The 27,352-nt window shown below is 46.9% G+C and overlaps 12 protein-coding genes across 12 annotated transcripts; 6 read left to right on the top strand and 6 right to left on the bottom strand.

The window, feature by feature from the left end:
* Positions 1 to 791: 791 nt before the first annotated feature.
* On the bottom strand, positions 792 to 2,097 carry FOMMEDRAFT_25489 (uncharacterized protein; the record flags this gene model as incomplete). The annotated part of the gene is made up of 3 exons (XM_007262298.1): positions 792 to 1,055; positions 1,077 to 1,799; positions 2,077 to 2,097. 3 exons carry the CDS (start codon positions 2,095 to 2,097, stop codon positions 792 to 794), a joined length of 1,008 nt encoding a protein of 335 aa, XP_007262360.1.
* A 17-nt stretch (positions 2,098 to 2,114) lies between these two features.
* On the top strand, positions 2,115 to 4,058 carry FOMMEDRAFT_151266 (uncharacterized protein; the record flags this gene model as incomplete). The annotated part of the gene is made up of 7 exons (XM_007262299.1): positions 2,115 to 2,163; positions 2,214 to 2,233; positions 2,299 to 2,731; positions 2,835 to 2,954; positions 3,006 to 3,804; positions 3,863 to 3,993; positions 4,048 to 4,058. 7 exons carry the CDS (start codon positions 2,115 to 2,117, stop codon positions 4,056 to 4,058), a joined length of 1,563 nt encoding a protein of 520 aa, XP_007262361.1.
* A 287-nt stretch (positions 4,059 to 4,345) lies between these two features.
* Positions 4,346 to 5,723, bottom strand: FOMMEDRAFT_16784 (Nucleotidylyl transferase). The gene is made up of 3 exons (XM_007262300.1): positions 5,361 to 5,723; positions 5,045 to 5,288; positions 4,346 to 4,865 (listed from the first exon to the last, which is right to left on the bottom strand). The coding sequence occupies exons 1-3, from the start codon at positions 5,615 to 5,617 to the stop codon at positions 4,509 to 4,511; spliced, it is 858 nt and encodes a 285-aa protein (XP_007262362.1). The 5' UTR covers positions 5,618 to 5,723; the 3' UTR covers positions 4,346 to 4,508.
* Positions 5,724 to 6,179: 456 nt separating this feature from the next.
* On the top strand, positions 6,180 to 6,908 carry FOMMEDRAFT_138231 (uncharacterized protein; the record flags this gene model as incomplete). The annotated part of the gene is made up of 2 exons (XM_007262301.1): positions 6,180 to 6,357; positions 6,410 to 6,908. Coding segments are annotated over exons 1-2 (603 nt in total), but the record flags the coding sequence as incomplete, so codon positions are not given.
* A 1,582-nt stretch (positions 6,909 to 8,490) lies between these two features.
* FOMMEDRAFT_151269 (uncharacterized protein) lies at positions 8,491 to 8,822 on the bottom strand (the record flags this gene model as incomplete). The annotated part of the gene is made up of 2 exons (XM_007262302.1): positions 8,491 to 8,502; positions 8,562 to 8,822. The coding sequence occupies 2 exons, from the start codon at positions 8,820 to 8,822 to the stop codon at positions 8,491 to 8,493; spliced, it is 273 nt and encodes a 90-aa protein (XP_007262364.1).
* Positions 8,823 to 9,989: 1,167 nt separating this feature from the next.
* FOMMEDRAFT_151270 (uncharacterized protein) lies at positions 9,990 to 10,313 on the bottom strand (the record flags this gene model as incomplete). Its single annotated transcript, XM_007262303.1, has 1 exon — positions 9,990 to 10,313. One exon carries the CDS (start codon positions 10,311 to 10,313, stop codon positions 9,990 to 9,992), a length of 324 nt encoding a protein of 107 aa, XP_007262365.1.
* A 1,472-nt stretch (positions 10,314 to 11,785) lies between these two features.
* Positions 11,786 to 13,171, bottom strand: FOMMEDRAFT_138232 (uncharacterized protein). Its single transcript, XM_007262304.1, has 5 exons — positions 13,091 to 13,171; positions 12,581 to 13,036; positions 12,342 to 12,481; positions 12,110 to 12,277; positions 11,786 to 12,053 (listed from the first exon to the last, which is right to left on the bottom strand). Exons 2-4 carry the CDS (start codon positions 12,599 to 12,601, stop codon positions 12,265 to 12,267), a joined length of 174 nt encoding a protein of 57 aa, XP_007262366.1. The 5' UTR covers positions 12,602 to 13,036; positions 13,091 to 13,171; the 3' UTR covers positions 11,786 to 12,053; positions 12,110 to 12,264.
* A 774-nt stretch (positions 13,172 to 13,945) lies between these two features.
* FOMMEDRAFT_101815 (calcium transporting ATPase) lies at positions 13,946 to 18,814 on the top strand (the record flags this gene model as incomplete). Its single annotated transcript, XM_007262305.1, has 15 exons — positions 13,946 to 15,129; positions 15,181 to 15,298; positions 15,352 to 15,409; positions 15,469 to 15,486; positions 15,542 to 16,113; positions 16,169 to 16,390; positions 16,449 to 16,896; positions 16,947 to 17,033; positions 17,095 to 17,240; positions 17,292 to 17,406; positions 17,459 to 17,502; positions 17,557 to 17,933; positions 17,989 to 18,198; positions 18,256 to 18,345; positions 18,402 to 18,814. 15 exons carry the CDS (start codon positions 13,946 to 13,948, stop codon positions 18,559 to 18,561), a joined length of 3,849 nt encoding a protein of 1,282 aa, XP_007262367.1. The 3' UTR covers positions 18,562 to 18,814.
* Positions 18,815 to 19,171: 357 nt separating this feature from the next.
* Positions 19,172 to 21,874, bottom strand: FOMMEDRAFT_138234 (cytochrome P450). Its single transcript, XM_007262306.1, has 7 exons — positions 21,641 to 21,874; positions 21,450 to 21,582; positions 21,208 to 21,399; positions 20,997 to 21,148; positions 19,587 to 20,941; positions 19,411 to 19,514; positions 19,172 to 19,333 (listed from the first exon to the last, which is right to left on the bottom strand). The coding sequence occupies exons 1-5, from the start codon at positions 21,837 to 21,839 to the stop codon at positions 20,001 to 20,003; spliced, it is 1,617 nt and encodes a 538-aa protein (XP_007262368.1). The 5' UTR covers positions 21,840 to 21,874; the 3' UTR covers positions 19,172 to 19,333; positions 19,411 to 19,514; positions 19,587 to 20,000.
* A 1,330-nt stretch (positions 21,875 to 23,204) lies between these two features.
* FOMMEDRAFT_165011 (uncharacterized protein) lies at positions 23,205 to 24,582 on the top strand (the record flags this gene model as incomplete). The annotated part of the gene is made up of 4 exons (XM_007262307.1): positions 23,205 to 23,619; positions 23,667 to 23,969; positions 24,364 to 24,374; positions 24,430 to 24,582. The coding sequence occupies exons 2-4, from the start codon at positions 23,741 to 23,743 to the stop codon at positions 24,580 to 24,582; spliced, it is 393 nt and encodes a 130-aa protein (XP_007262369.1). The 5' UTR covers positions 23,205 to 23,619; positions 23,667 to 23,740.
* Positions 24,583 to 24,680: 98 nt separating this feature from the next.
* Positions 24,681 to 26,283, top strand: FOMMEDRAFT_165012 (uncharacterized protein). Its single transcript, XM_007262308.1, has 5 exons — positions 24,681 to 24,978; positions 25,045 to 25,101; positions 25,161 to 26,006; positions 26,059 to 26,133; positions 26,226 to 26,283. The coding sequence occupies exon 3, from the start codon at positions 25,658 to 25,660 to the stop codon at positions 25,988 to 25,990; it is 333 nt and encodes a 110-aa protein (XP_007262370.1). The 5' UTR covers positions 24,681 to 24,978; positions 25,045 to 25,101; positions 25,161 to 25,657; the 3' UTR covers positions 25,991 to 26,006; positions 26,059 to 26,133; positions 26,226 to 26,283.
* A 543-nt stretch (positions 26,284 to 26,826) lies between these two features.
* Positions 26,827 to 27,147, top strand: FOMMEDRAFT_151278 (uncharacterized protein; the record flags this gene model as incomplete). Its single annotated transcript, XM_007262309.1, has 1 exon — positions 26,827 to 27,147. One exon carries the CDS (start codon positions 26,827 to 26,829, stop codon positions 27,145 to 27,147), a length of 321 nt encoding a protein of 106 aa, XP_007262371.1.
* Positions 27,148 to 27,352: the final 205 nt, after the last annotated feature.

The following is a 27,352-nucleotide window of genomic DNA, read 5'->3' on the forward strand; positions in this document are numbered from 1 at the left end:
TGAGGAGGTTGTCAGGGTTAGTGTATTAGACTAGGAAGTTGGACACTCATAACTGGATAGTAGGTAAGGTTTTGGACCACACACTGTAAGTAATGAGAAAGGTGGTTAGTAATCTCCTTAGTGTGTTTCAACACATATCTGTCTTTTTTGATCTTGATGACCAAATTGTTTTTAGTGTTGACATACACCTGGTAAACTTTGATTAGTGTGAATTTGGGAGCTTAGTAGAGGATTTTCTGGATGATCCTAGTAAGCATCTTGTTACCCTTGTTGAGGATGCAAGACCAGTCTTCAACTTTAAAGACTAAGATCTTATCAGGGTTAGTAGACAGGCAGTTAGTAGTGATCTGTTTAGGGGTGTCAGTTTTCTGTATATCTGTGAGAGGGATGTCTTCCAGAATGTCTGACACACTATCATGTATAGTAGCCACTCTAGAGAGGTTTTTGTCCTAGTGTTTCACTTTCTGGTTGTGATTAGCAACTGTCCACACATTGGTCTGAGGGACACATAGTTACAGTACTGTAGGCTATGAGTTAGTCTGATTGTAAGGAGGGAGGGGAGGATATTGTAAGTCCTCTAGTGTTTCTGATACTTGGAAGCATGTGTGTAAAGCTTAGTCTGCTGTCTGTTGTGTGAGTTTGGTAGCCTTCTTAAGGTTGTCCATTTCCTTAATTAGGTGGTTAACACTGTTAGCTACAAGGTTCACTTGTTTGCTTAGTTAGAGGGTGTTTGACACTAGTGTCTGATAGTAGGGTTCAATCATGTTAGCAACTACAGAATCTTGTCTGTACTAGAACACTTTGGCAAGTGTGGATCTGAGCAGTGTAAGGTTCTCTCCCTCTAGTGACTTTGCAAGTTGGAGAAGAGTGTCACTGTAACCAGACATTTTGCCTGTAAGAGTGAAAAGGAGGGAGTACAGGTTAGTAATATAAACTGCTTGGATAGTAGTATAGTCTTTCAAGGCAGCTTTTACTATGTTGAGCAAGAGTAGGGAGTGTTGGTTGACTTGTTGAAATATGAGCAAGTTGTCCATATCAATTTGGGCTTGTGTATACTGTGAGTCAGCAACACATACATTTGGGTCAGGTGTGTAACCTAAGAGGTATAGGTTGTATCCTTCCATTCCCTTGTTAGAATCAAATGGAGAGAGTGTGTATGTAGGTGTGGTAGGCAGCAATTGTGCAAAGGAAGCTATGGAAGAGAGAGGAGAGGAGGGTGCAGAAGTTTCCATTTGTGAAGGGTCAGTAACACAAGGTGCATGAATGCTTTCCTTGAGGCCTGAGTGTTGTGGCAGGTGAAGCAAGGGGGAGGACGTCGCCCTCCTTAGTGCTAAGGCATTTGGTGCCATTTGGTTGTCTGGGAGAGGTGTTAGCTCTGGTGAGAGTGTAATTGAGAGGGTTGCACAGTGAATGGCTGCAACTTCCAGGTTCCAGTGGTTTTCGTAAATGTGGGTGACAATATCTGTAGGGTAGAACTTATTGCACAGAATGCAATGTAAGTGGGTGTCAACGATGTTCTTATGGGAATCGTTCGTGTGTTGGCAAAGGGCCTTGAGACCGCGGTGTTTCGTTGGGATACTGCAGTATGGGCAGTATAGGTCGCAGTTGGCGTGTTTCGCCGGGTGAGTGTTGAAGAGGTCGGACGAGAAAGTCGTCTGACACAGGCAGCAGAAAATGTGGTTAACGTATAGGTCCTCTGGGGACTGGCTGGTGTGTTGGACCGGGTCAACGGTCATGGAGCTATGCTCCGGGCTATGTCGTTGTGTTTCACCCTCTACCGGTGGCGTAGAGGACATCCACTAGCTAAAAAACGTGCAAAATTAACAACTGTAAACAAGTTAGTGGTGGGGGTAACAGGAAAAGGAAAGGTAACAATTATGTATACGCGACACGCTGAGGTTGTCACGTTCCCTCAGTTTGGACTTGACTTTCGGTACCCATACATACATCTACTAAGTTAAGTAAGTACAGTAAATTTATTTCGTCATCTGTTGCTGTGACACATCACATCCACGTCTGTCACGCTGTGTATGTCAAGGGGAAAGATTCAATAGATGTGCAATTCCCACTGCTCACTAAATTGCCTCCCGACGCCATCTATTTCGGCACCAGAGATGACGGGAAAGACTACTCTCCGTCTCATATATATCCACGGATTTCAAGGTACAGTGGATAGATCAAGACATCGAATTCTAACTTCACACATGCTTTAGGCGATCATACTTCATTTCAGGTCAGCATAACTAGTAAATTATCGATTACACTGGAAATATATGCTAAAGCTCTAAGCATGGACAGTCTTTCCCCACCGATCTACATGAACGTCTTCGAACACGGTTACCATCCGGCTTTGTCCTCGAAAGCTGCTTGTATCCAACTTACAAGAGCCGGAGGCCAATATCAGAAGCAGCAGAGAATTTCGTCAGCTGGCTAAGTACACAACCCCCCGGACCTGTAATACTCCTGGCGCATTCACTGGGTGGTTTATTAGCGGCAGAAGTGGCGACAGGAAGTTCTTCGCAGTCTGCTCGGGTCGTTGGTCTGGTTGCATTCGATGTACCGTTTCTTGGCATGCATCCTCACGTCATTATCAGTGGCATTGCGTCGCTCTTGCCGAAGAGCAAGGGAGCTAGTGTGAGAAGTGAATCGGAGCTTAACGACGGGAATGTCATTAAGCGAGTCCACCTTGATGATGTGGAGAATGCGGCAGCAGGAGGAAATTCTCTCAGTGGTATGTATGTCTTCTCCCATTCTGATATCGCAATGGATTCGCCCTTTTCCGCCCCTGTAATCGCTCAAACTCATGTTATAAAATTTAACCTCATTGTTCATAGACTCAAGCCCGCTCGACAACTCATCCCATTCGTCGCGTGCGCAGCTAACACATTCGAGTTCGTCTCTCAGCACGACCCAAATAGATGGAGACTGGGAAGCAATGAAATCAACACTCAAATGTGAGTCCTATGGCCATCTCTTGCCACACTCTATTTGACGAGAAGAAATAGCTCCGATCAGTCGATCACAGGATGATCTATCCACGCACTCCCCTACACCAAGCCCACAGTCCCCCGCTAAATCCTTCGTCTCTTCATTCGCATCCACCTCAAGTTCATACATCTCCTCACGAATTCCCCCTCTCTCTTCGTCCCTCACAGTCAAGTTGGAGCGAGCGACGAATCGCCTTGTACAACATGCTGACTCTCCGTTCCTGCGATGGCTCCGCAAACACGCGGATGATCCACTTAACGCCATGTCGAAGTGGATTATCGAGCATTTTGAATTCGGAGTTTGTATGTTTGACCCTCCGGGTCTTCGTGAACGATATATGGCATTGGAGCGCTGGAAGGGAAATTGGGTTAACTTTTGGACGGAGGTTCCATCGCGTGGGATAGATAAGGAGAGCGATGCTGATCAAGAAAATCCTGATGACAGTGGAGGGGAAGCTAACACATTCTCTGGTGCACTTCCGAACAACACAGCCGATTTCGCGCTCATAGCAAACGCAGGCGAGAAAGCCTCCGACCACGCCTCTGCAAAACAGCGAAAAGCAGCGGGAAAGGCTTTACGAAAAGAACGAGCCAAGGAACAAGATCAAAGTAAAGGCAAAGCATCGACCGCACGACCTGCTCGACACTTCATCGTTCTCCCTCATCGTCGAGATGCTTGCAGTGATACATTCCGCTTTGGTTCGAGGGAACAATGGGAGCGTGTACCGATCTGCGCTGTTGATGATGAGGTTGGAGCACATTGTGGGTTGTTTATTCGGATGCAGAATCCGGAGTATGAGAAACTTGTTGAACGAGTGTCTGATTTGGTGGAATCTTGGTGTAGAGCGTTGGATTTTACATCGATTGTTGTGCAGGCGTAGTGCCATATGCTATACCACTTTTGGTACGAAGTTTGCGATAGAATTTATGGAGGTTGTACGAGGTCTAGCGGACGAAAATGAGGTGATCAAAGACTTAATGGCGAATCGCTATCGCACGATGTATGGTGATTGCATTGAGTCTCTTTCCAAGAATAATGTCCTAATACCTTTAGTAATAGATGTAGCCTAGCTTTTAGTATCTCTGCTGTTGTTGTTCTATAAATAAATTGCATTACTGATTCCCATCGACTTAAGTAACAACCTCACATGATTAGCTATCAGGATTAAAAGGTATGGATACTAAGATAGCTACACTGTTTAGTAAATTAGTGTGTGTAAGAAGTTTCTGATCTATCTGCTGAAAGTTAAGGTGCATATACTTGGACCAAGGATGCCACGCAGGCTCCTCCAAAGTTGCAAGACAGGTTCGCGTCAGATTGATCACCAATTTCTTCTTATTCAAATATTGTTGCACATATTAGTCTGTACACTGCCGAAGCTGCACAAGATGAGTCTATCTATATCATATATTTATACTATTTGCCCGAACTCTCTTCATTGTATCTCACCATGATTGATTTATTAAATGATGCTTGCAAACACGCAGAACGATCCAAAAGCGAGGCAGCACGAATAGGTGCTATGACATAGCAGTAGACTGCGAAGTTGTTGATGATGATGATGATGATGACGATGGCTTTTCACAATCACGGTAGATTTGTTGTCGATAATGGGCGTTGGTGTGGTTAGGGCCATCGTCGAGATAAAGCCCATTCTGTTCGATATATTCGATGACGGGCGTAGGGAGGAGATAGCGTACGGAAAGGCCGCGGCGAAGGAAGAGCCGCACTTTAGTCGACGAAACGTCATTTTGGATCATTTGAGAGACAAAATAGATGTTGTGTCGCCATTTGGCGAGAGCATCGGTTGCTTGTGCAATGTCCGATCCAGCGCGCTCGATGATGAAACAACCGTAGCGCCCAAGGATGTGATCGAGCTGGAAGGAAACGAAGCAGCCAATCAGCAAGGTTCATACGGGATGATAGATATGCAGAAGATTCCGGCGGGCGTCTCAGGTGACCGTCCATTACAACGGCTGACTGTCCGGACAACCTTCGTGAACCCGGAAATCCCATGATAGTGGCAATTCTTGCCGCGAATGAATGGCATACTCACATCTTCCTCCGACCAGACACCCGGCTCCGACATAGTACTGATAAGGTCTGAACCAGCGAGGAGCATAACGTGGACGCGCCGCCGTTCCCCATCCTCAGTCTCCACACCTCCGAGGACCTCGTTTATTTCGTAGTCGAAATGATCGAGCACGACCGCTGTACGCTGATAGGCTTGGAATGCCTCCCACGGGTCGACCATTATCCATGAAGATTCCAAAGTCGCGGCTATATTGCACATAGTAACTCTGCGCGCGCGCCGAAGCAGTGTGCGTGAGATTGCGCAATGGAGGCGTGCTGAGACGGGTATGTGTGCTCACCGATGCTCTGCGCTGAGCAGCCCCGGTTTCTTATACATGTCACTGACAGGACTGAGGTACCCGCCCATAATCTCAAAGTTGGTGTTCTGGCGGACGTAGTCGACAGCCATCTCGAACATCCGGAGATGTAGATAAGTGACTGGCGAGAACGATCCACAGGCGACGAGCACAACGGGCTCCTTTGCAGGATTCCTAAGAGTGCGGACTAGCCTATCGTGTGGGAACTGGTAGTCTTCAGGCGGCCCTTGTGCGCTCATCGTGGACGAGGAGGAGTGGGGGTGATGGGAGAGGACAGGGTGTGTGGGAGGCGGACACGCGGGAGAGCAAAGTCCGAAGCAGAAAGTGTGAATGTGAATAAATGCGGAGCAGCGGAATACTGACTGACTAATCTCATATCTTATTATCTAATCTCTGCTACTTAGTGCTGCCTCAACGCATGTCTGCTAGTACATCACACATCGTTTCCGGTGTATTTATCATGATACTTGGCTATGAGCCGTACACACGCGAGAGAACATTGATTGTTACCACCCATGTGTATATCCCGCACGAACATTTTTGCTAACTACAGGAATCTGTATATTCCTCATCGCACCACCGAAGACTCTCCTACGCGTAAGCATCAACTCTAGGTGGTGTCTCGCATGCGCTGTACTTTAGACTCGTGGACTGGGATGGACTGTGCTCGGCCATCACCCGTGGCGCAGGGCAGTTCTCCGTATATGATCGGTTTCACGTACAACAGAAGCAGACGACAGGCGTTGTTGGTCCTTCATTTCGAAGAATTGGTTAACATGCCTTATCTTTGCGCCCACCTTTGCTATGGCGATGTGCAAAGCGAAGTCGTAAATACCGACCATACACCCAGTGCTAGCGACATACCAGGCACTCGATGACTCATTCCTCACTAATGTCAAAAGCAACGGAAATCCCAATCGAAATATGGCATGAAATTCTGCGATACTGTAGCCCAGAAGACGTATTGATGGTCGAACAGGTGAGCTGACGCGCCTTTTGAGAGGGTGATCGCGATTTGCTGACTCCTAAAGACATGTCATTTCTTCCGCGACCTCGTCTCAAGTCGTCTACTGTGGCTGAAGCTCCTACAAGATCTCGACCAAGTACATGCTCCTGACTTACCACCGCATATCCTCATTGCTTCGCTACAATATCCCGATCTGCGAAGCTTGGTTGTTCGAGCAAGGCGACGCGTTCTCAACTATACCAGCACGTCTCCACTTCGGGTCTCGCGGAGAATTGTCATCCCTATTGGTCAGAAGAACGTCAACGGAATCTTAGGAGAACCATCCGGCTGGGGAGCCGATACGTTACTTCTGCCCGGAGGACAGTATTTCCTTATGAAATGGCCGGCCGGATACTTGCAATTCTGGGAAGTAGAGACCGCGGAATGCCTTTGGACCTATCCTGACCTACCTCAAGATCCACTCGAGCTGAACGACGAGGTCCCGTCAAAGCATTGTTTCGCGTGTGATGTACAAGCGAACGGCGACGTGCACTTTGTAGTGGTGAGCGAGACACCCAACAATGAACAAAGGTAATCCTCATGATGCGAATCTCGGATAGTGCCACATGTTCATGTATGTAAATTACAGGCAGTTGGAGATTCTGAAGTTTTCTCCTTCGTCAAAATCCCTCAACGTGCTATTTGAAGCAAGTCCAATCGAGCTTGACGTGTTTCATGGCATTCCTTGTTTTGCAAAGTTAAGTGGCGACGTTGCAGTGGCCTACACTGAAGGAAATGCGATCATCTCCTTCTGGATGGAAGGTCGATCCGTGGTGATTACAGAGGTGAGATTCGGTTTTGTGTACGTACAGACGGATTTTTCTTATTGTTCGCTAGGGCATCTTCGACGCAATGGAGATCGTCGATGACTATATTGTAGGCGTCACCGGCTCATATGAAGGGAACGCACTTGTCGCTATCCCAATCGCGTTTCTGCGTGAGACAACAACATCGTCCATTAAACTATCAGAAGCGCCTGTAACGTATTGCCGCATAACGCCTCCTGCATATTGGCTTATAGGACGAGCACAGCTTTCTATATGCAAGTTCCACTGGCAGGAAGAATCTCGGAGACGTGATGTTATAGTTACGGTGCTTGGAGATATATATAATGAGCAGAACTGCTGTGACTTTCCTGTAGCAGAGTTCTTCAAGTTTGAACTCGATAACTCGGATTTATCTCGTACGCTGAATGCACAACGGCCGGTATTCACGCCACTTGGACGATCGAGGTATACTGAGTTTGATGCGCAGTATAGTACGTATAGCGTCATGACTCCACCATCTCAGGCTGGCTCGACGGTACTTGCGTTCCATGACGATAGGAATCATGAGAAGAAGTTTGCGAGGACTCTTGCTACGTTCGTACCTGACAAGGATGTGGCTGTTCGCGTGATAGATGAGAACGTCGTTGATAGTCAACCGGCTACTTATAGCCTTAGTGTGGAGTTTTATAGTGGGGCTATATATTATGAGACACGGGATTTGAATAATGTAGTTATTTGTTATCTTGATTAGTATTATTAATTTACTATTGTTCCAGCGCATGCTGCGCTATATACTCTAGGTCTGGTTGAGAGTGGTACAAAAAATTAAAATTCAGTATTGTCGGAACGCGTATAAGATACTGTACATTCCTACTTGATCAAATTCGTCCTCTGACAAGGTCTGTGCCATCCCGTAACTTCCAATGAATAAGTTACCGTTCGAGACAGCAAATACATTCTCATGAACCGTAGAATTTGTATGCAACCGACGATTGGTGCTGTATGCACGCATGTATGAGTTTGAAAGACTTAACTGCAGGATTCCGCTCCGGTTATATCCTTGACCTTTTCCTATAGATATTCTACAATCAGCCGAGAAAGATGCATTTTTAAAATTATACTCGATGTAAATACAATAAAGGCACTGAGGTCACTATTAGGTAATCGCCAAGTCTTAAGTATGCTACAGTATTATGAGTCGCGATGGTCTGCACAACTAAAATCCTTCCACAAAAATCTGCTAGACGATGGCGGTAATGAGATAATTAGTATCTAGGGAATAAAATCGAAAACTTACTCTGATTCTATTGCACATATATACATAAAGTGTGCGTTGGATTTATACGCAGTTCTAAAAAGTAGAGAATCGCTTTAAACGCAGAATTAGGTTATTAAATCACGTAAACTTACCCCGAGGTTCAAGTAGAAGTCGTTGGTGTCAGGGTTGTAGCGCGGAGCTCCGCAACGATGTCCAGAGGCGCACGGCTCAACGTCGACTTTCCAAGGCTTTCCGTTCTGTCCGTTGACGGTCTGGACACCATTCGAAAGTGAGGGGGAGCAGACGATTGGGACGCCTGCATCACGTCCTGTGAGGACAGAGCCTGGAGTTGCTGCAGCAAGTGCCATGGCGGACAAGGATACGGACACGAGGATCTCTGCGAATGAGAACATTGTAGATGTTGTAGAAGATCGGAATGTGTAAGATAGTTGAGAAGGTGCTGATGGAGTTGATAGTGAAGAAGTTACTGATGTTCTTATATATTTTCGGATGCCCGAGTAATCGTCTAGAGTGATGCTTGTATGTTGGCCACCATCGGAGCAGCGTGCGCTGACTGTAGGTACTGATACCTAGAATGCCGACCATACGGCATCGGGAACGTCAAGACAAGACATACGAAGACGTAAAGGGATGGAACATCCGGTATTCGTCATTAGGAAACGATCAGTGGATCATTGAGTGAGGAAAGAACGACTCTAAGTTTCTGGTCCAGACAAGAGACAGGATAGCTAGCGATGGACATAATCCCTAACCTAACATCAGAGTGACAAAACAGGAGAGGTGTATCCGTCGATCTCAAGCTATGACACAAAGCAGTGACGATTGCTCACTGCATTTTAAGTCCGAGTCAGGAACGTTCCAGGCACGCGGCATATTGTTCCTGTTGAGCACGTGTGGCTCCGAGACGTGCGGCTATTAATATTGTCTCGGACCAGATGTATTCGATACAGGGAGGTTCCGCTGTACTTTAATGAATGACATAGCTATCGATGCAGAAGCTGACCATGATCGCGGAAGACTAAATTAGTTTGAAACCAAACCTGCTCTTCACTCAGCCAGTCGTGTACCTTCACATATGTAACGCATTGAACGAAAAAATATTGCAGCATGTACTTCCGTCTCGGGCCGAGGCACATGAGAACTATATAATGTTGATGAAATGGGCATAGTACATGTTATATGTGCGTGAGCTCGAAAGAGGATTACTCCTGAAGAAAAGAACTGTCTGGTCTAACGTAAGTGGTGCATGTTGTCTCAGTTTACCCATACGGCGAGCTATTGTATTACGAGCCTACTCTGGAGATAGCCTTTGCCTGCTCCAAGACTGTCAGTAGGGCGGTCGGCGGAAACGCGTATGTGATTGTTTAATCCAATTTTCAGACAATTACGCACTGCAAATGAATAACTATTTGGTAATCATAATTATACTATTCATGTGATGCAACTGGCTACACGATTAAACTCAATTTTCCGAGCAAAGTACATGACCATTTGAAAGACGACTAACGCTAATGAGCTGGGCAGTAGTAAGAAAACGCTGCTTCGAATACTAACCTTGGTCACGTCTTGTATGATTCGGTAGCGGATCCATCGATCTGTTTAAGCGCAGTCCTAGAAACACGTATAGGATTAGCTGGTACTACAAATAGTCGGACTGCGAATCCTACCCCGAGATTAAAATAGAAGTCATTTGTGTTGGGATTAAAAATTGGACTGGCACAGCGATGCCCAGAGGGGCAAGGCTCAACGTCAACGGTCCAAGGTTGTCCATTCTGGCCATCGACTGTCTGAACGCCGTTCGAGAGCGACTGGGAACAAACGACAGGGATCTCATCGTCACGACCTAGGAGGTGAGAACCCGGGGCCGCTGCTGCAAGCGCCATGGCGGAAAACGACGTGTAAAGGAGTATGTTCGTGAAGGAGAGAACCATGATGCAATTTAAGCTAGCTCGAGAGATCCTGCTGAGGCTGAAGACCAAGCTGCTGCTGCTTTTATAAAGATGTAGGTGTTCACATAACCATCTGCAGTGGTGTTTACACATTGACTGCCCTGGCCGCAACTTACACTAACCTTAGGCACCAACACTGTAGAATACGCCCATGCCGGTATTAGGAATATCAAAACAAGATGCATGGCGGCGCTCAGGGGTGGAACGTCCAGCAATGGTCATTCAACATACGCCTGTGGAACCATCAAAAGAAACACTACAAGTTTCCGGGTGGGTTGATAAATGCAAGGCTAAAAGGAATCACCAAAAGATATTGTCGCTGACACCAGATTCACAACAGAAGAGGCATAGACATCCCATCCACCTGTGACGCAAAGCAAAGACGGTTGTTCAGGGCATACAGTCCGGACTCCGAGTCAGGAACCCGTTCGCATTTGTTTCATATATGCGCTCTCAGGGCAAGCATGGCTCCGAAATATCAACATTCGCCGCAGGGTGTGAACGATATGGAATAGAAAGCCCAATTTGAGTCGGAATAAAAGATGCATTGCAGTGCTTTTGTTGCTTACAAATGAATCATGACATAATTATTGATGTGACCCATACTTGTGTCGACCTCTGATTGCCAAATCAGTATAAACGAAATTTGTGCCATGCTCAACGTCGCCCACGGAACACATCGAGTGAAATTTTTCGCAATATGCACGGCAAGGTTCCGTCTCAGGTTGAGGTATATGTAAATTTTTATTGAATATTGACGTGGTGATGGTTACTGCCTGATCATGCTGTTAAGTCGGGTATAAAAGATATAATGGGATTGCCAGCACCAAATAACTTGACTTTGCAAGCTCAGCTGTTCTGAGATGTTCTGTGCTTAGCTCATCAGAATGGTGTGAATATAAATGGATACGTATAATTCGCAGGCTATAGTCTATAGTATTCCACCAAACAGCATGTAATCCTGCATAACAAACAAAACACGACAACAGAATGGAGATGGGCGGCAACCTGAAGCAAGAACCGGTTTACTATGTAACGAAATTATACTTTAAGTAGTCGCCTGCCTGTAGAACGTGAACTAAGGGCTTAATTTCATTACTGGTCATTGCCTCGGGAGATTCGAAACGTTCTCTTTTCATGCGCATACCTAACCGGCCATAGTTAAGAAGTCAGTAATCTATGCGGATTGCAGAGAAGAACCGGTCCTTACACCAATGTCAAAATAGAAGTCACTGGTCGTTGGCGAATAAATAGGTGGTGCACAACGTTGTCCAAAGGGACAAGGCTCAACGTCAACAGCCAAGGAAGTTCCGCTTCTTCCAGTGACATTTTGTACACCCGCCGGAAGCGTGAATGAACAGACTGGGTGGGCTGTGTCCTGACGTTCGATTACTACGTGGTTTGGTGCGGCTTGCACAAATGATATGATGAGCAAGGAGAAAGCCGTGAGTGCAGCAGTAAGAGGTACAATCATGGTGAGGAATAGAGGATATTGCTGTTAATGCTTCAAGTGGCGAGACGTCGGTGTAGAGCTAATGAAGCCATTTGCCAGCGTTGTCCTTATATACAATATGTTGCTGCTAATTTAGTGTCGGCACCGTGAAGGCTTCTGAAGATGGTGCTTTGAAAACGGCGACTACAGGGCCTGGAAGTCGATGCCGAGCGATACGGTCCCTGTAGAAGTCCAACATCGGAATAGGACGTGTGTATGCTCCAATGCAAAATCTTACTGATGAGAAGCAAGGGTGGGAAAAGTCGGGAGGAAGGTACATGCAAGGTTCCGATAGAGTCGTACTAGCGACGAGCAAGGGGATAACGCAGGCGACAGGTACAGCTTCCAGGTTATACCATGCTGACAGTGGTTCAGGTTGGGAGGAGAATATCCCTATCCAGTACGGCTGGAAACATCCAGAATGATCAGAATTTTACTTTTGATAAGCGGTATCGAACAAAAGGACTCACTTTTCTTGCGATGACAGACAAACGAGCGTGCTATTCCAGTCGAGGCCCGGTATACAGATTGCAGGAGCCGATGATGTAAGTACGAGTTCCCCAAATCCGAACTCAATCATATACTGTATGTTCAGAAGACGTCTGCAGAGCTGGATCACACACAGGGTCGAGTTGAACAGTTTTAAACAGGGACATGTTGAAATACACGGCGATCGAAAGCATTCGGCGAAATGATAGGAACAGCTTACGGAGTGACAGGTACAGTACATCCCACTCCGGCGGCAAAGTGGAATTTGTCCAGAAATACTCGGTTCGTTCGTCCGAGATTCTGGCCATAATCCACAACCGATGATCCGATCCGATTGTATGCATCGCAGTTAGAGTGTGTTATCGTCGCGACATTAGCATTTTAGGTCATTACCTGAAAATCTGTTTTTAGATCAATATTTCCTACCGGAATCACCTATGTGGAGTGTAAACGTGAAAGCCTGTGGTCCTGCAACCGCAACAGAAGTTTCAATCCTAAGAGATGATTGACTCGGCATTTACTGGAACAAGGTCGTGGCCTTCAGCAAACGTGGTAAGGAGTATTTCCGATCCCAGTTTCTTCGCGAAGCTGTGAAGGAGCCATCTTGTCAAGTATAACACGAAGAATAAAGTACTTGACGGTCACCGCTAGAGAACAATGATATCGTGATGGCACACTGCCTCGCTGGACGAGTGAAAAGAAGTAGCGACCATCATGATAGTAAACTTACACGCGGAGGACGCACGCCGGTGCCTTCGTCTCACTTCGGGGCCCGTGCAGCTCGAAGCACTGAACCGCACGTTTCTCTTCTCACCCAAAACTTTCAACTACATCAAGACGATATGTCCGATTCACTCTGTGAGTATCATTTTTCCTAGACAAGTTAGGTTGTTCTTTTTTTCGCTTACACACTTGCATTCAAGTTTCCGAGTTGTGCTATAACCTGTGTATGATGAGTACGCGTGAATTCCTATTTCACTTTTATTGGATTACTTAACGCGCATTGTAGAACCTTTGACGCGTGGTGGAGGATGTCGAGGGTGCTGTGGTGGTAATTACGATGATAAAGTGCTTGAAGAGGTGGAACGCGAGCAACGTGAGAGCCGGAGGCAAACGACGCAACCGCTCGACCACAAGCCGATGACGACTAGCAATGGAAATGACGGTCACGATGACCCGGGTCACGACTCTGAACGACTCTCGAATGCAGATAAGAATGTGCGCACTAGCAGTTCGTAGCGTAGCAGTCCGATGTTTTTAGTGGAGCGCAATACTTCGATTTTTTTTTCCTGTTTCAATAATCCCTATGAGACTCCCTTCCCGGTATATGCAGCTGTTTCTGTATGAGCAACCGATGTCAGTCGACCGTTGGCATCCCGAAGAGGTTGACCTGTGGAAAGACGAGCTGCTTTAAATTATTTATTTGTTCGTATTTGTGAAGATGTAAGCGGTGTAAGTCACGTGAGTGAGAATACGACGCTCGCATCGTCGCCGTCGCCGTTCGCTACTGCACTGTACACCGTCGAGTTCACTTGCCGAGCGTGTGCTCGACGTCTTCCCCCCTCGTCTGCGACGACCTTTCAAGATGAATGGCGATGACTTTGCCCGCCTAGTTTCGTCTGCCAACCCGGCTGCACGCCAATACCAGCCTGCTAATGGCGGCTACCCTCCCTCACACTCACCGCAGCAGCTTGACCCATTCTTTGATGATGAAGACGACATGCCCGACAGTGCATTTGGACGGCCGATACCAATGCAGAGTACCGAGTCGCATCTACCGCTACGGAACACTGCTGCTGCACCCGCTGGTCACTCAAAGGTGACTCTTCCTGGCTCTGGACGGCCGCAGGGTTGGAATTTCGATGACGATATTCCCATCGAACAGCCATTTAGTGGTTCCGAATCATTTCCAGGTGTAAAGCAGAAACCGGGCGATAGTCAACCGAAACCAAAACGACGACGAAAGTGGAAGTGGCCGTGGGCGAAGGACAATACGGATCTGAAGGGCGAACGTGTTGTCGCACTGAACGACTTCGCAAATGTGCATAACAGCGAGTTCTGCACGAACTATGTTAGCACGAGCAAGTACAATGCCGTTACGTTTGTGCCAAAGTTCTTGGCAGAACAGTTCAGCAAATATGCGAACTTGTTCTTCCTCTTCACCGCCTGCATTCAGCAGATACCTGGCGTCTCGCCTACGAACCAATACACGACAATCGCACCCCTCGCCGTTGTCTTGCTTGCTTCTGCATTCAAGGAGACTCAGGAAGATATGAAACGTCATCAGAGCGACAAGGAACTCAACTCACGACGTGCCAAGGTACTTCGCGCTGACGGGTCATTCGAGCAGCGGAAGTGGAAGAACATTCGTGTCGGCGAGGTTGTCCGTCTCGAGTCCGATGACTTCATCCCGGCGGATGTTATCTTGCTGTCGAGTTCCGAGCCTGAAGGCCTTTGCTACATCGAGACATCAAATCTTGATGGAGAGACCAATCTCAAAATTAAGCAAGCGAGTCCCCTAACCGCCCAGATGACCTCGCCGCCCTTAGTCACTTCACTGCGTGGCTCGCTCCGTAGTGAACAGCCCAATAACTCCCTGTACACCTACGAAGGCACACTCGACTTGGTATCTGAACAAGGTATCCCGAAGCAAGTTCCACTTGGGCCTGATCAGATTCTACTTCGAGGCGCTCAGTTACGCAATACACCCTGGGCATATGGACTTGTCGTCTTTACCGGCCATGAAACAAAACTTATGCGTAATGCAACGTGAGTATAAGGTTGGATCTACAATACTGCAAAATCTGACCTTCTGCTTAGCGCTGCTCCTATAAAGCGGACAGCTGTAGAACGTCAAGTTAACATAAACATTATTCTTCTCTTCATTTTGCTGCTAGCGTTGTCGATTGGGAGCACGATTGGAAGTAGTATTCGAACGGTAGGTTTCAAATATTTCCCATGCGTACGGCTGTTGACGTGATTGTCTATCAGTGGTTCTTCTCCAGCGCTCAGTGGTACCTGCTTGAAGGAAACACAATATCTGACAGAGGTGCGCCTGACCATTATGCTCAGCCTGCGTTTTGCTTACTCGGTCGATCATTCTAATAGCGAAAGGCTTTATTGAAGGTTCGTGGTAGTTCACGTATTATCAACGGGTCATTCCTAATTTCTATTTTAACAGATATTTTAACATTTATTATTCTTTATAACAACCTAATTCCTATATCGCTTATCGTGACCATGGAAGTGGTCAAGTTCCAGCAAGCGCAGCTGATTAACTCGGACCTCGACATGTATTATCCTGTCACGGATACGCCGGCGTTGTGTCGTACCTCATCGCTTGTTGAGGAGCTTGGGCAGATTGAATACGTATTCTCCGACAAAACTGGCACGCTCACGCGTAACGAGATGGAGTTCCGCTGTTGTTCTATCGCCGGAGTCCCGTACTCAGACTCAGTCGATGATGCCAAGCGCAGTGATTCAGATGAAGAAGGCAAGGAGGGCTGGCGCTCCTTTGACGAACTTCGCGCCGTTCTTCGTTCTAGTGGTGCAGGCAACCCGTTTATTAACGCGGACGAGACAGCCGATAGCGCGCGGGACGCGCAAGTTACGAAGGAGTTTCTTCGGCTGCTTGCAGTTTGCCACACAGTTATTCCAGAAGTGAAAGAAGGAGGAAAGTTGGTATATCAAGCAAGCAGTCCAGATGAGGCGGCATTGGTCGCAGGTGCTGAAGTCCTTGGTTACCAATTTCATGTAAGTTGCCTGTTCCTTATTAATGATGAAACATGCTGACGTCTATATTTGTTAGACTCGTAAACCTAGATCGGTTTTCGTCAACATTGATGTCGTGTCTCGGGAGTTCGAGATCTTGAACGTCTGTGAATTCAACTCAACTCGGAAGCGCATGTCTACGATTGTCCGTACACCAGAAGGCCAGATCAAACTGTATTGCAAGGGTGCAGACACTGTAATTCTTGAGCGACTGGGCAAGAATCAACCATATGTCGAGAAAACGCTTTCTCATCTAGAGGTGCGTTGAATTTAATTTAGATCAATAGGATGAGACTGGTATATGATGTGTCGGTTAGGACTACGCAACGGAAGGGCTGCGCACACTTTGCATCTCGTCAAGGGACATCTCCGAAGCAGAGTATCGCGAGTGGTCAAAAATATATGATCAAGCGGCGGCAACAATAAACGGTCGTGGGGAAGCTCTGGATGCAGCAGCAGAAATCATCGAGAAAGACCTTTTCTTGCTTGGCGCGACTGCCATTGAGGACAAGCTGCAGGAAGGCGTTCCTGACACAATCCACACATTGCAGATGGCCGGTATCAAGGTTTGGGTGCTTACAGGGGACCGACAAGAGACCGCAATTAACATCGGTCTGAGTTGCCGTCTGATCTCTGAATCGATGAACTTGGTGATTGTAAATGAGGAATCCGCACTTGCAACGAAGGAATTCTTGTCTAAACGGCTGAGTGCTATCTCAAATCAGCGGAAGTCGGGCGAACTTGAGGATCTAGCTCTCGTCATTGGTTCGTGTTATGACACTAACTGTATGTAATGTTGCTGAAGACCGGCTAAGACGGCAAAAGCCTTACTTTTGCACTGGAAAAGGATCTCTCAAAGACATTCCTAGAGCTTGCAATTATGTGCAAAGCCGTAATTTGCTGTAAGTACTTCGTTTGTGTACCCTCAGCCGGCCAAACTCAAATTTGTCTTACCATTCTCAGGTCGAGTGTCTCCGCTCCAGAAGGCGCTTGTAGTGAAGCTCGTCAAGAAGAATCAGAAAGCTATACTCTTAGCCATTGGTGACGGTGCGAATGATGTTAGCATGATTCAAGCGGCTCATGTTGGAGTGGGCATTTCGGGTGTTGAGGTATGTGATAATCTAAGCGCGATTAAAATTCTCTTTAATCTATCTCTGCAGGGTTTGCAAGCGGCGAGATCATCAGATGTTGCAATTTCACAATTCCGGTATCTGAAGAAATTGTTACTGGTGCATGGAGCATGGAGTTATCGACGTCTATCAAAGCTCATTCTCTGTAAGTTACTCATTAGCTTCGTGTTGTTGCTTGCTGACTTTTATAATCGAAGATTCTTTCTATAAGAATATTACTTTATACATGACGCAGTTTTGGGTGAGCTTATAATGCCGTTGTGGTCGTAGTCCGACAATGCTCATACACTCCTAGTTCTCTTTCTTCAACAATTTCTCTGGCCAGGTGTCGTTTGAATCATGGACCTTCTCTCTTTATAACGTGCTCTTCACCGTACTCCCGCCCCTAGTCATTGGTATCTTCGATCAGTTCGTTTCTGCACGCGTCCTGGACAGATATCCCCAACTCTACGTTCTTGGTCAGCAGAACACGTTTTTCACGAAGATTGCGTTCTGGCAATGGGTCGCGAATGCGTTCTATCACAGTTTGGTACTCTTTGCATTCTCTATCGTTCTGTTTTGGGGCGATCTGAAGCAAAGCACGGGTCTGGATTGTGGACTCTGGTTTTGGGGAACGACCTTGTATCTTGCAACGTTATTAACCGTGTTGGGAAAGGCTGGACTGGTCTCCGAGTACGTGGTTATTGTATACTATGTCATTCGAAACCTGATTGATCATTGGAAATAGCATCTGGACTAAATACACTGCCGCGGCAATCCCAGGATCCTTCATCTTCACAATGCTTTTCCTTCCGGTCTACGCTGTCGTTACTCCTATTATCGGGTTTTCGCGAGAATACGAGGGGATCGTTCCTAGATTATGGACCGATGCAGTATTCTACTTTATGCTTATTCTTGTCCCCGTGGTCTGCCTTGCTCGCGATTTCGTATGGAAATAGTAAGTCTCTGGCGAATTTTTTAGGATGACGATCAAGTTGTACTTATTACTGTGCAGTTACCGACGGACGTACATGCCGTTGTCGTACCATATCGCCCAAGAGTTGCAGAAATACAACATCCCAGATTATCGACCACGACAAGAACAGTACGCGGCTTCCATGTCTAGGTTTCAGGTCAATATCGCTGACAGTGGTTTTATAGGTTCCAGAAGGCGATCAAGAAAGTACGTGCGGTGCAGCGCATGCGTCGGAATCGCGGTTTTGCTTTCTCTCAGACAGAGGACCCCGCGAAGCAAGATCAAGCCCGCTTGATCCGCGCTTATGATACTTCCAAGTCACATTCACGTCCATCAGGGTACTAAACGTGCACCGCATGTTTGTTTGACGGTCGGGTTCTTTGTTTTTATATGTTTATTCGTTTGCCTTCATTCTTTTGTTTTCTCGTTGAACGCTATTTCTGTTTCTCGTCTCACGGACGGCATACTCATACCCTTCCAATCCTTTGACTATTCCGGATCTTCAATATTCCTTGCATCATACAGGATAAGACCTGAGTAATTACGCTATGATTCATCTGTGGTAGATGTTCTCTGTAACAAGATTATAAATGTTGTCGTGGAAGCAAATTTCGTATCGTACGTACCTTGTTACTGCTGGTACATGGTGCGTTTTTGTGTGGTTTTACGCAAGAATCTTTTTCCCCAGAGAAGTTGTATCCACCAGGGTGGCACAATTGGCACTGCCTTGCTCTACGTCTCAAAAGTAAATGTTTGGGCACGAGTGATTGTTGGTACTTCACCAGACTGCCATCCAAAAGGGGATGCCGATCAAAATGGTCAGCTGCATTCTGGTATCCAAAAGAGGAAGTTTTATGAAAGCACTATAGCAACTTCTGCAATTCACTCGAGACCACATGAGTATCTATTACCCGACACGTATATAAGTTAATGTATTGTGCCCCTAAGCAGTAAAGAGCTCCTCATCACCACTACTAATACACGCAGAGTCCCTCAGTTCAGTTTTCTCCTATCTCCAATCCAGTAACCAAAAATGCTGTTCGCCCGTGCTGCCCGCTTGGTCCCGCGCACAACGCAGCAAGTTCGTGGGTTGCATGTTGACAACACCATCAACAACGTAAGTGGACGTCGTCTACAAGACGACGCCGATTCACACGGTTCTGTCGTACACCAACTCATCGAGTCTCAACACAGAACTTCCCGTTCAAATACGAGAAGAAAAAGACGTTCATCGCAAAGTCGGCTGGGTTCATGGGCTTTGCGTTTGCAGTACCCTTCGCTGCTGTCCAGTTTAAGAAGTGCGTACATCTGCTTGTGTCTCGGGAGACTGAACACCGTTCTTACAATGCCGGTTGCTCCTCATTCTCTAGGACCAAGCAGTGAATGATTTATGCTGATGCATGTTGTCTTGGTTTGGGGATGATGAGGTTACACCGTGTCAGAAAGCTTTAAAGGGCAGACCTGGTGCTTGTCAATTTTGTGCTAAGTAGAAACATCCGGCTGTCGTCCGATGTAATGTACTCTCTGTTTCATACAGTTGATTATTTCGATCAAACACATATTGCGATAGTTGATTGGTAAAAGAAATGTGGAATTGATTTCAATGAATGTACGCGGACGGAAAAACCGAATCTCAGACAAACAGACTGAAATTGTCGGTTGGTTTTAAGCAGAATACCAGGAGTTTAAGGGTTTCGGTTAAACAAACACAACTAAACGGATATAATAGGCGAGAATTATAAGTTGATATATGAATTCCTTCCACAGTCAACGAAGACGAACGATCAATAGGTGGGCGGGAACGGCGAAGGTTGCTTGGTCCAGTGCAGTCCCTCAACAGCGTCCGAATCGCCCTTCTCGAACGGATGATCAAACGTGATACTGTTGATCAGAGCCTCAGCTTTCGCAGAGCGCGGTGTTATACGCGCAGAATAGTCAATAGGTTTAGTGATGAGTCCGGGTATGTAGGTACCGGGCTGCACGACCGGTTTGCCATCTGCATCAAGCGGCCATGAAACGTTGAAGACTGCAAGCGACATTGCGATCGTGAGGAATAGCGTATGATCCGCGAGTTCCTTACCAGGGCAAACTCGACGACCGAATCCAAAAGTGATATTATGCGAATCTGGTTCAGGGTGGTCGCCGAGGAAGCGCTCAGGACGGAACACGTGTGGGTCCTTGTACCTTTCAGGATCGTGCAGGATCTGCCATATGTTCACCAAAATCAAAGCACCCTTCGGGATGTAATGCCCTTCGTACACGCAGTCTTCCGTACCGACGTGTGGAAGACCCATTGGCACAACTTTGCAGTAACGCAGTGTCTCCATAACGAGCGCATTAACATAAGGTAGGTTTTCGCGGTCAGCAAACGTCGGGAGGCGGTCCGGTCCAACGACAGCGTCAATCTCTGCCTGCGCTGCACGCTGAATTTCCGGATATTGCATCATTGTAAGGAAAAATCCATAGGTCGCACCAACAGTGGTGTCTGCGCCACCGCCGTAGATAGCTGCTGCAGACCACTTAATGATGTATTCCTCTTCAGGAGTTGGTGCGTTCTTATGTTCATCGAGAAGCTGCTGGGTGAGTGATGGTCGAGCAACACCACGCGCCATCTGCTGCTTAGTGAAAGCATGAGGCTTCTCAATAAGCGCAGACGCGACATGAGCGAACCTCTCCGCGGTACGCTTGAAGGTCATTCCAGGTAACCAATCCGGGAGAAAACGTACTGGGCAACGATTCGTGAGATGTGAGGAGCCAAGATACTAGTCACTGCAACTCACGGAAAGGAAGCACATCGACTAGCCAAGTACCAGCTTGCGCAGCGAGTGAGAACTGAACCAGAGCTTCTTCACCGAGCTGTACCATCGGATCGGACTTCTCATGTTCGATCTGGTAACCGTGGGAGATTGAGAGAATAAGTGCACCAGTCACACTTGATGTAGATCACCTGTCAGTAAGAAGATTTATCCAGATCGCTTGCAGTAGACTAACTTTCGAATATTCTCTGAGAGATTCGATGGATCACGCATCGTCTTGTAGAGGAAGCGACGGACTTCAGTCTCCTCCTGAACATAATACTTGCGCATTGCTTCATTCGTGCCAATGGTATGGTGTAGCGTCTTTCGAATCATCCGATGTCGCTGGCCATAGCGAAGCAAGGCAAGGCATTGGTCCCATCCAACCCTGAAGGCCAATCAATTGAGGGTTCAGCAACGGTTAAATGTCGAACGTACATAATGCCACCAAATACGAGAATGGGCCTATCAGAGAAAATTCCCGACTTCTTGTCGAGGAGTTCAACTGCAATGCGTAAATCGTTGATAATAATCATGGTCGTTCCCAACATTGTCACCGAACTTATAGGGCCTGGAGAGGTACGTTTATGAATCTTAGCGCTGACAATTATAAGAGATGAATTCCACACCATAGAGTTTCTTGTGCTTCGCCCAATGGATCCATTCCTGCTGGCCTGGCGGGGGAAGGTCCAGTAAATTTCCAATGATCGGCTTGGGCTTCGGTCCAGGCGGAAGAGGAGGGTGATTGGAACGATCCAGGACATAGTGCTTAAGCAGATAAACGCCAACGCATCCGATCAAAACGTCGAGGTAGAGTAAGTTACCCATCGCAGAGACTCATCCAAACCCGACACTGTCGTGATGAGCACAATGGAAGGGAGAAGATGCCGTAGGTCGCTAGGTTGCGGTTTTTGTAGAGTCCGCGTGAGACCTTAGCCGATGTGAATAGTGCTATTCCGCTTGAGATGTTCTGATGGTATTTTCTCCTCCATGTTGATTGCGTTTTTGGACGAGAGTTAAAGCTGTGTCAAAGTGCTTGGATCAGATCCTGCAGCCTGATCAGGGTAAGTTTAGATAAAAGTGTGCAAATTCTAGATTGTAAAGATCCACTAGCTATAGCACGGCATGTGCCGTCGCGCATGGAGGATGAGAGACATTATGAATGGGTTGCGTCCGAATCAGGCCCTAGATGTTGCTCTCTTCACACAAGAAAGAGCCTGATGCTGCAATCGCAATCGAAAGTTTGCAGGTTGACACATAGCCAGAGAACACTCACGTGTTCATTCATTCTGAAAATTTTAGCGATCAATTTTTGCATTACATAAGTTCATAACCTTTTATTTGATTTTCGTTGTCTTCCACACTCACACATGCATAAGATTGGGAACCACGTTGTTAAGGTTGAAACCTGCCTTGTGATATTGCATACATTAAAGGGTTTGTTAGTCGACTGAATGCTTCACGGTAAATGTTGTCTCATCATTATGGGTGGTGTTGCTGAGTTTTCTTATCTGTTGGACTTGAACTCGAGTGGCGGTAACCCATCGGACTGCAACGGGTATTTCTTTCCCGAGCAGGCACAAGGACACCAATCACGAGCTTCATAATTCGAAAAGAGGAACATTCAGTACTTAGTGTTCCAGAGCGAAGTTCGACGGAATCTAATAATCCATTGCATAATAGCCCATCTCAATTCTGTTGCGAGTTGCAAGTTGCGAGGAAGCTCGGCTTTGTAGAGGACCCTGGTAAGGTTGATGCCGAGTTTCCTCACAACTAGGAAGAATTGAGATGATTGAGTTGTGAATTTTGTGTCGATCAGATTTCTTGTGATTTGAGTGGACAAACAAGTAAGGGATACAAGAAACATCATTTAATTTCAAAGTCCGACAACTCACAAGCACTCCAGAGTGCTTGCGAGTTGTTGCGCGTTTGACTACTACTTTAGGCAAGCACGCAACCCGATCCCCATCTTAACCACCCGATTTTCATCTCGGCACTTCGGCATTTTTGGCATATTTCTTACATGCCGTGCACAACTCACAACTCACAAGAGAATTGAGATGGGCTAATGGGTGGAGAACCTCTGGTCAGACCGAGTTAACCGTGCAACGTTGTCGCCCTGCCCTAAAATCACGGCCGCCTGTACTATTATTGAGTGCCTTTTCTGATAATAGTCCATACATATCACCTATTAACCCTGACATGGCGACTCTGTCTACTCCAGTTCCTGATTTACTCCTCTGGGTGCACTGCGAATCTGTGCTCCCTCCTCAATTGGACAGCTTTGCCCTCAGGAGCACCTGTAGATCAAATTCATTTTTCTTCTCGCCACGATGGTTTTCAGGTCGGAACAGAAGATCATAGCCTATCGTCGTCTCTGTTGGAATAATCCCGAGAAATGTCCAAGTACCCAGTGCTCTGCCAAGTCGTTGAGTGCGACGGTCCGCTTTGTTCTCAACTCAGACGCAAGATAGAGTGCACTCCGACTCAGCTAAATGTTTTTCATCGTCTTTCCAAGGCCAGGGTGTTTTATCCCAGTCCCTCAATTCATGATGCCCTTGTGCCTGGGGTGTCTGGGACGTTTTATGTGCTTCATCCGTTCCTAGCGGTAATACTTGCGCTTAGCGTCAGCAGCTTTGACTCACCGGCTTCCAGGAAGAAACAGAGTAGGCACCTATGTCCCCTTCTAATCACTATGCAAAACTGCTCTGGTACCAACGCCACAATGCATGCGGACAGAGAATTCGAATGACGGTGCTTTCAACGTCATGAAGGTTCCTGGGCTTTTATTGGGCACAGATACGACGATTTCATTGGACAAGTTCGTCTTTCTCGAGCCGAATGCGATTTTGTTACAATGTCAGGATTACCGCCTATTTGACGATATTTTCAATGAGGATTCGCTTGATGGTTCGCTTCGATTTAGTGCATATGCTACCCATTATTCTAGCATCCGTGGTGAGCCAATATCAACAATAGCATTCCACGCACGCCTCTCTCCTAAACCTTTTTGCGCAACTCTCAGATAGAGTAGATCCAATTTATCGCTAAACGGTAAGCATAAAATTTCATCCGTCAATGATCGTTGTAGACCGCGCTATACTCCACGAGTTTTGTTGTATGAATATAGGTCTTGCAGATCATACATCAGAATATGATTTGTTCACTGCAAATTCTGAATATCATCCGCGGGGAACGAGGTAAGCCTTTCCTTGCCTTCGGCTCCGTTTGCTACGCTTTTGATTTGCTTCACGATATAAAGTTTAAATAAATGCTCTTGGAGAATTGGGCAGTAGCAATAGCTGCTGCGAGTGTTTTCAACCAACGGAGACAATTTTTTACCTTATGTCAGATGCATTCGATGTACGAAAATTCTGCAATTAGATCATTCCTCTTTCGTACATTGACGATCTTCCAGTTTTCTCCACTCTCGTGGCACACGTTGCTTGGATTCGAGTCAAGTCCGAAGAGCACTACTGAACGTGTGGGGAAAATCCGCGCCATCGCGGGAGTGAAGAAGCGTCTTCTCGACTTTCAGGCGCCCTCGAATCTCTCGCAGTACATCTTCTAGACCTCGTATGCGAACAATTTTAACCCGACGATGAGCTTCCCGCACGGCTTGCCAACTCGCACATTAAAATAACTTCCCCGAGACGCGTACCAACGTTCGAATCATTCACTGATCCTGCTTCTTGGGAAGATTGGAACGTCATCGAGGACCGCGGGTTCCATGGCTGAGCTGATGTACGCGGTCACGTCTCTATTAGAGCTGTGAAATTGCTCTTTTTGTATGCCTGTGGATCTGCATTGCACGTTCGTGCTTCGACATCGGTCGGTGACATTTGCCCTGGGAAGAGACCGCTCGGCCTGATCGACCATTGATGCTGTGAAATGAACTTGAAGCTCCGAGTAAACTTGAGTTGCTTCTTTCACCATCGTAAGAAGGATTACACATCGGAGTTATCCCGTATGTTTCGATTTTTTAAAACATATGTTCGGAAAGCCGCCAATAATCACTTTCCTGTCATTGTAGGCAAGCTCATAAATCTCGAACAGAAACTGTGGATTTCATTGTCGATTCTTCACCAGTGTCAGCCTGTTTGTTTGTTTGTTTTTCAAGGTGTATTGCCTGTTTATTTTCACCCGCAGACCTCAACGGGCCTTTAATTGGCAACGTTGAGTGCGCAGAAGCACCCTTCGGGCCTATATGTCAAAGATCGCACATTACCGCGCTTATGCCGTATGCCCCAGGTTGGACCCGTCCGACCATTTAAGTAATCGATGTGGACAAGGGGATTCCCGGTTTGGATACAACGGATTGAAGAAAATCGTCCAGTAACTGGATAGAAATCGAGTAGGAATACCGTCTACACTCCTGGAATGCGATTCGGAAATCCTAATACCGACTTCTCAGGCCACTGAATGCTGCACTGCCTAGGATTTAAATGAAGAGCGCTGGTCATATGTTCTTGTATGTTCTAGCTCCGCATGGTTCCCTAATTCCGCACATATATTGTCTTGGACCACTAAGGCTCCGAAAGTAGGAGATCATTGGATGGATTATACCACAGCCTCGCACCGAACACTTGGCCCATTCATTGGCGCTCCCGGTCTGGTGTTGCAAAGCTGGACAAACAGTCTTCGTGATGTGCATAAAAGGCGCAGAGACTAGCAGACAACCCCCCAGCAGCTCAGTCCTCTACAGGCCCTTAGCAGCACATCAATCTCGAGAAACTCACACGTACTACTCCTCTGCTAGCGAACATGCAATTCTTCACCAAGGTCGTCGCCGCCGTCGCTCTCGCGACGTTTGTCTCTGCGACTCCAGTCGAGGAGCGCCAGCTCTCAGGCCTCCCTTCTGTCGTCTGTCTTATGGATCCCCTCGCTGGAATCGCTTCCAGTCTGCCGGCCGGCACCAGCATTGTTACGTGCGCTACCGGCGAGACTTGCACCGAACTCGATATCCCAGTTATTGGTAGCCTTCTTCCTATTGGCGTAAGTCGCGTCTCTAAGGGGCTCAAGTAACTTTATGTACTCATTTCAACAGACGTGCGTCGATTCAACCGATTGAACAATTGGTTGGTAGCAGTTCAACACCATTGCGATAATGAGCTGACTGAATGTGGGTCACCAATCTATCACTCCTACTCTGTCAAACCTGATTACTCATTACGCATTTAATTTTGCTGATGGGTCGATATTCACTTCATTTAGGAAGGAGTATTCTGGTCTCTGTACTGCTTTCGAAGACCTGTATCCAGTCTGTTCTCTCCCCCAACCCTGATCTCATCCTGTTGTCTGCACGAGTGTTCTGACTGTTGATGGACAATATGAAACGTGCTTTGCGGCGTCTAACAACTTTTTGTGTTAAGGGTAACTTTAAAGCATAAGAAGTCAATGAGTTTACGATAGTTGGTGTAATGATAGCGCCGAAGTGAGCAAACTTCGAAATTCACGATCGGCGGTAGAGAACAAGGAAACTGAAGATTCTCTCGAAAAGGAGTCGATCTTCCTACCAAAAAAACGCGTTCGACGGTCGTTGTTAGCATTACGGCACTCAGAAATGGAAGACGTCAGAAAAGGCGTGGAAAGATGTAACACGACAGCGGAGCTGAACTATTCCCGCGAAGCCGGACTGCGAGACCTGCAGTATTTTGCATAAGTTGACAAAAACAGAACTTCACATCGAAAAGAAATGAAAACGACAGAACGGTATAAAACGATGGCATTGCGTGCCCTTTGTTCAGCAGCATCCAAAATACTACCATAGCGAACTACACTGTTTACTCCAACCACTACCTCACTAGCACTCATCATGGCAGTTCTCAATAAACTTTTCATCGCCCTCGTTGCCGCTACGATCTCAGCAAACGCAGGGTTAATCCCGACGTCCATCCCGACGTCCATTCCGCTGCCTACTACCCTTCCATCCATCTCAATCCCGGGTATATCAACCTCTATTTCGATCGGTTTGACACTCCCGACGGGTGCGATCCCTCTTGAGGACGCGGGATCCGAGTCGCTTTCTCTGCCAATACCGTTACCGACGTCCATCTCTCTGAGCCTTCCTCTGCCGCTACCAACAGACACGACCATTTCCCTTGACTTGCCACTTCCGACTGGAATCAATCTTTAGCCAGCTTAACTGTCAGGTATGTTTTTCTTCTCGGAGATGCTCCGCTTTCCAATCCAATTGATACAAACATCTGGTTAGAGCGCTGTTCGCCTGTTCTTCACGTTAGGATAGCTTTGTCTGAGTCCGTAATGGCACTTCATTGTAACTTTGATATGGTTCAAATGGAATGTTCAGTCTTGAGTTGAACTCGCAGCGGCAATCGGGA

This window comes from Fomitiporia mediterranea (genome assembly GCF_000271605.1).
Source record: "Fomitiporia mediterranea MF3/22 unplaced genomic scaffold FOMMEscaffold_1, whole genome shotgun sequence".
Taxonomy (NCBI): Eukaryota; Fungi; Basidiomycota; class Agaricomycetes; order Hymenochaetales; family Hymenochaetaceae; genus Fomitiporia; species Fomitiporia mediterranea.

Excerpts from the sequence above, each read along its gene's own strand:
- FOMMEDRAFT_16784 (XM_007262300.1), bottom strand. The coding sequence starts at position 5,617 with ATGAGCGCACAAGGGCCGCCTGAAGACTACCAGTTCCCACACGATAGG. Across the intron at positions 5,289-5,360 it reads CTGCTCAGCGCAGAGCATCG|AGTTACTATGTGCAATATAG; the intron begins GTGAGCACACAT and ends GCGCGCGCGCAG. Across the intron at positions 4,866-5,044 it reads GTGTCTGGTCGGAGGAAGAT|CTCGATCACATCCTTGGGCG; the intron begins GTGAGTATGCCA and ends GTTTCCTTCCAG.
- FOMMEDRAFT_138232 (XM_007262304.1), bottom strand. The coding sequence starts at position 12,601 with ATGTACTGTACCTGTCACTCC. Across the intron at positions 12,482-12,580 it reads TGTACTGTACCTGTCACTCC|CTCTGCAGACGTCTTCTGAA; the intron begins GTAAGCTGTTCC and ends TGTGTGATCCAG.
- FOMMEDRAFT_138234 (XM_007262306.1), bottom strand. The coding sequence starts at position 21,839 with ATGGGTAACTTACTCTACCTCGACGTTTTGATCGGATGCGTTGGCGTT. Across the intron at positions 21,583-21,640 it reads GAAGCACAAGAAACTCTATG|GCCCTATAAGTTCGGTGACA; the intron begins GTGTGGAATTCA and ends GTACCTCTCCAG. Across the intron at positions 20,942-20,996 it reads AGTCGATGTGCTTCCTTTCC|TACGTTTTCTCCCGGATTGG; the intron begins GTGAGTTGCAGT and ends ATCGTTGCCCAG.
- FOMMEDRAFT_165012 (XM_007262308.1), top strand. The coding sequence starts at position 25,658 with ATGTGCATAAAAGGCGCAGAGACTAGCAGACAACCCCCCAGCAGCTCA.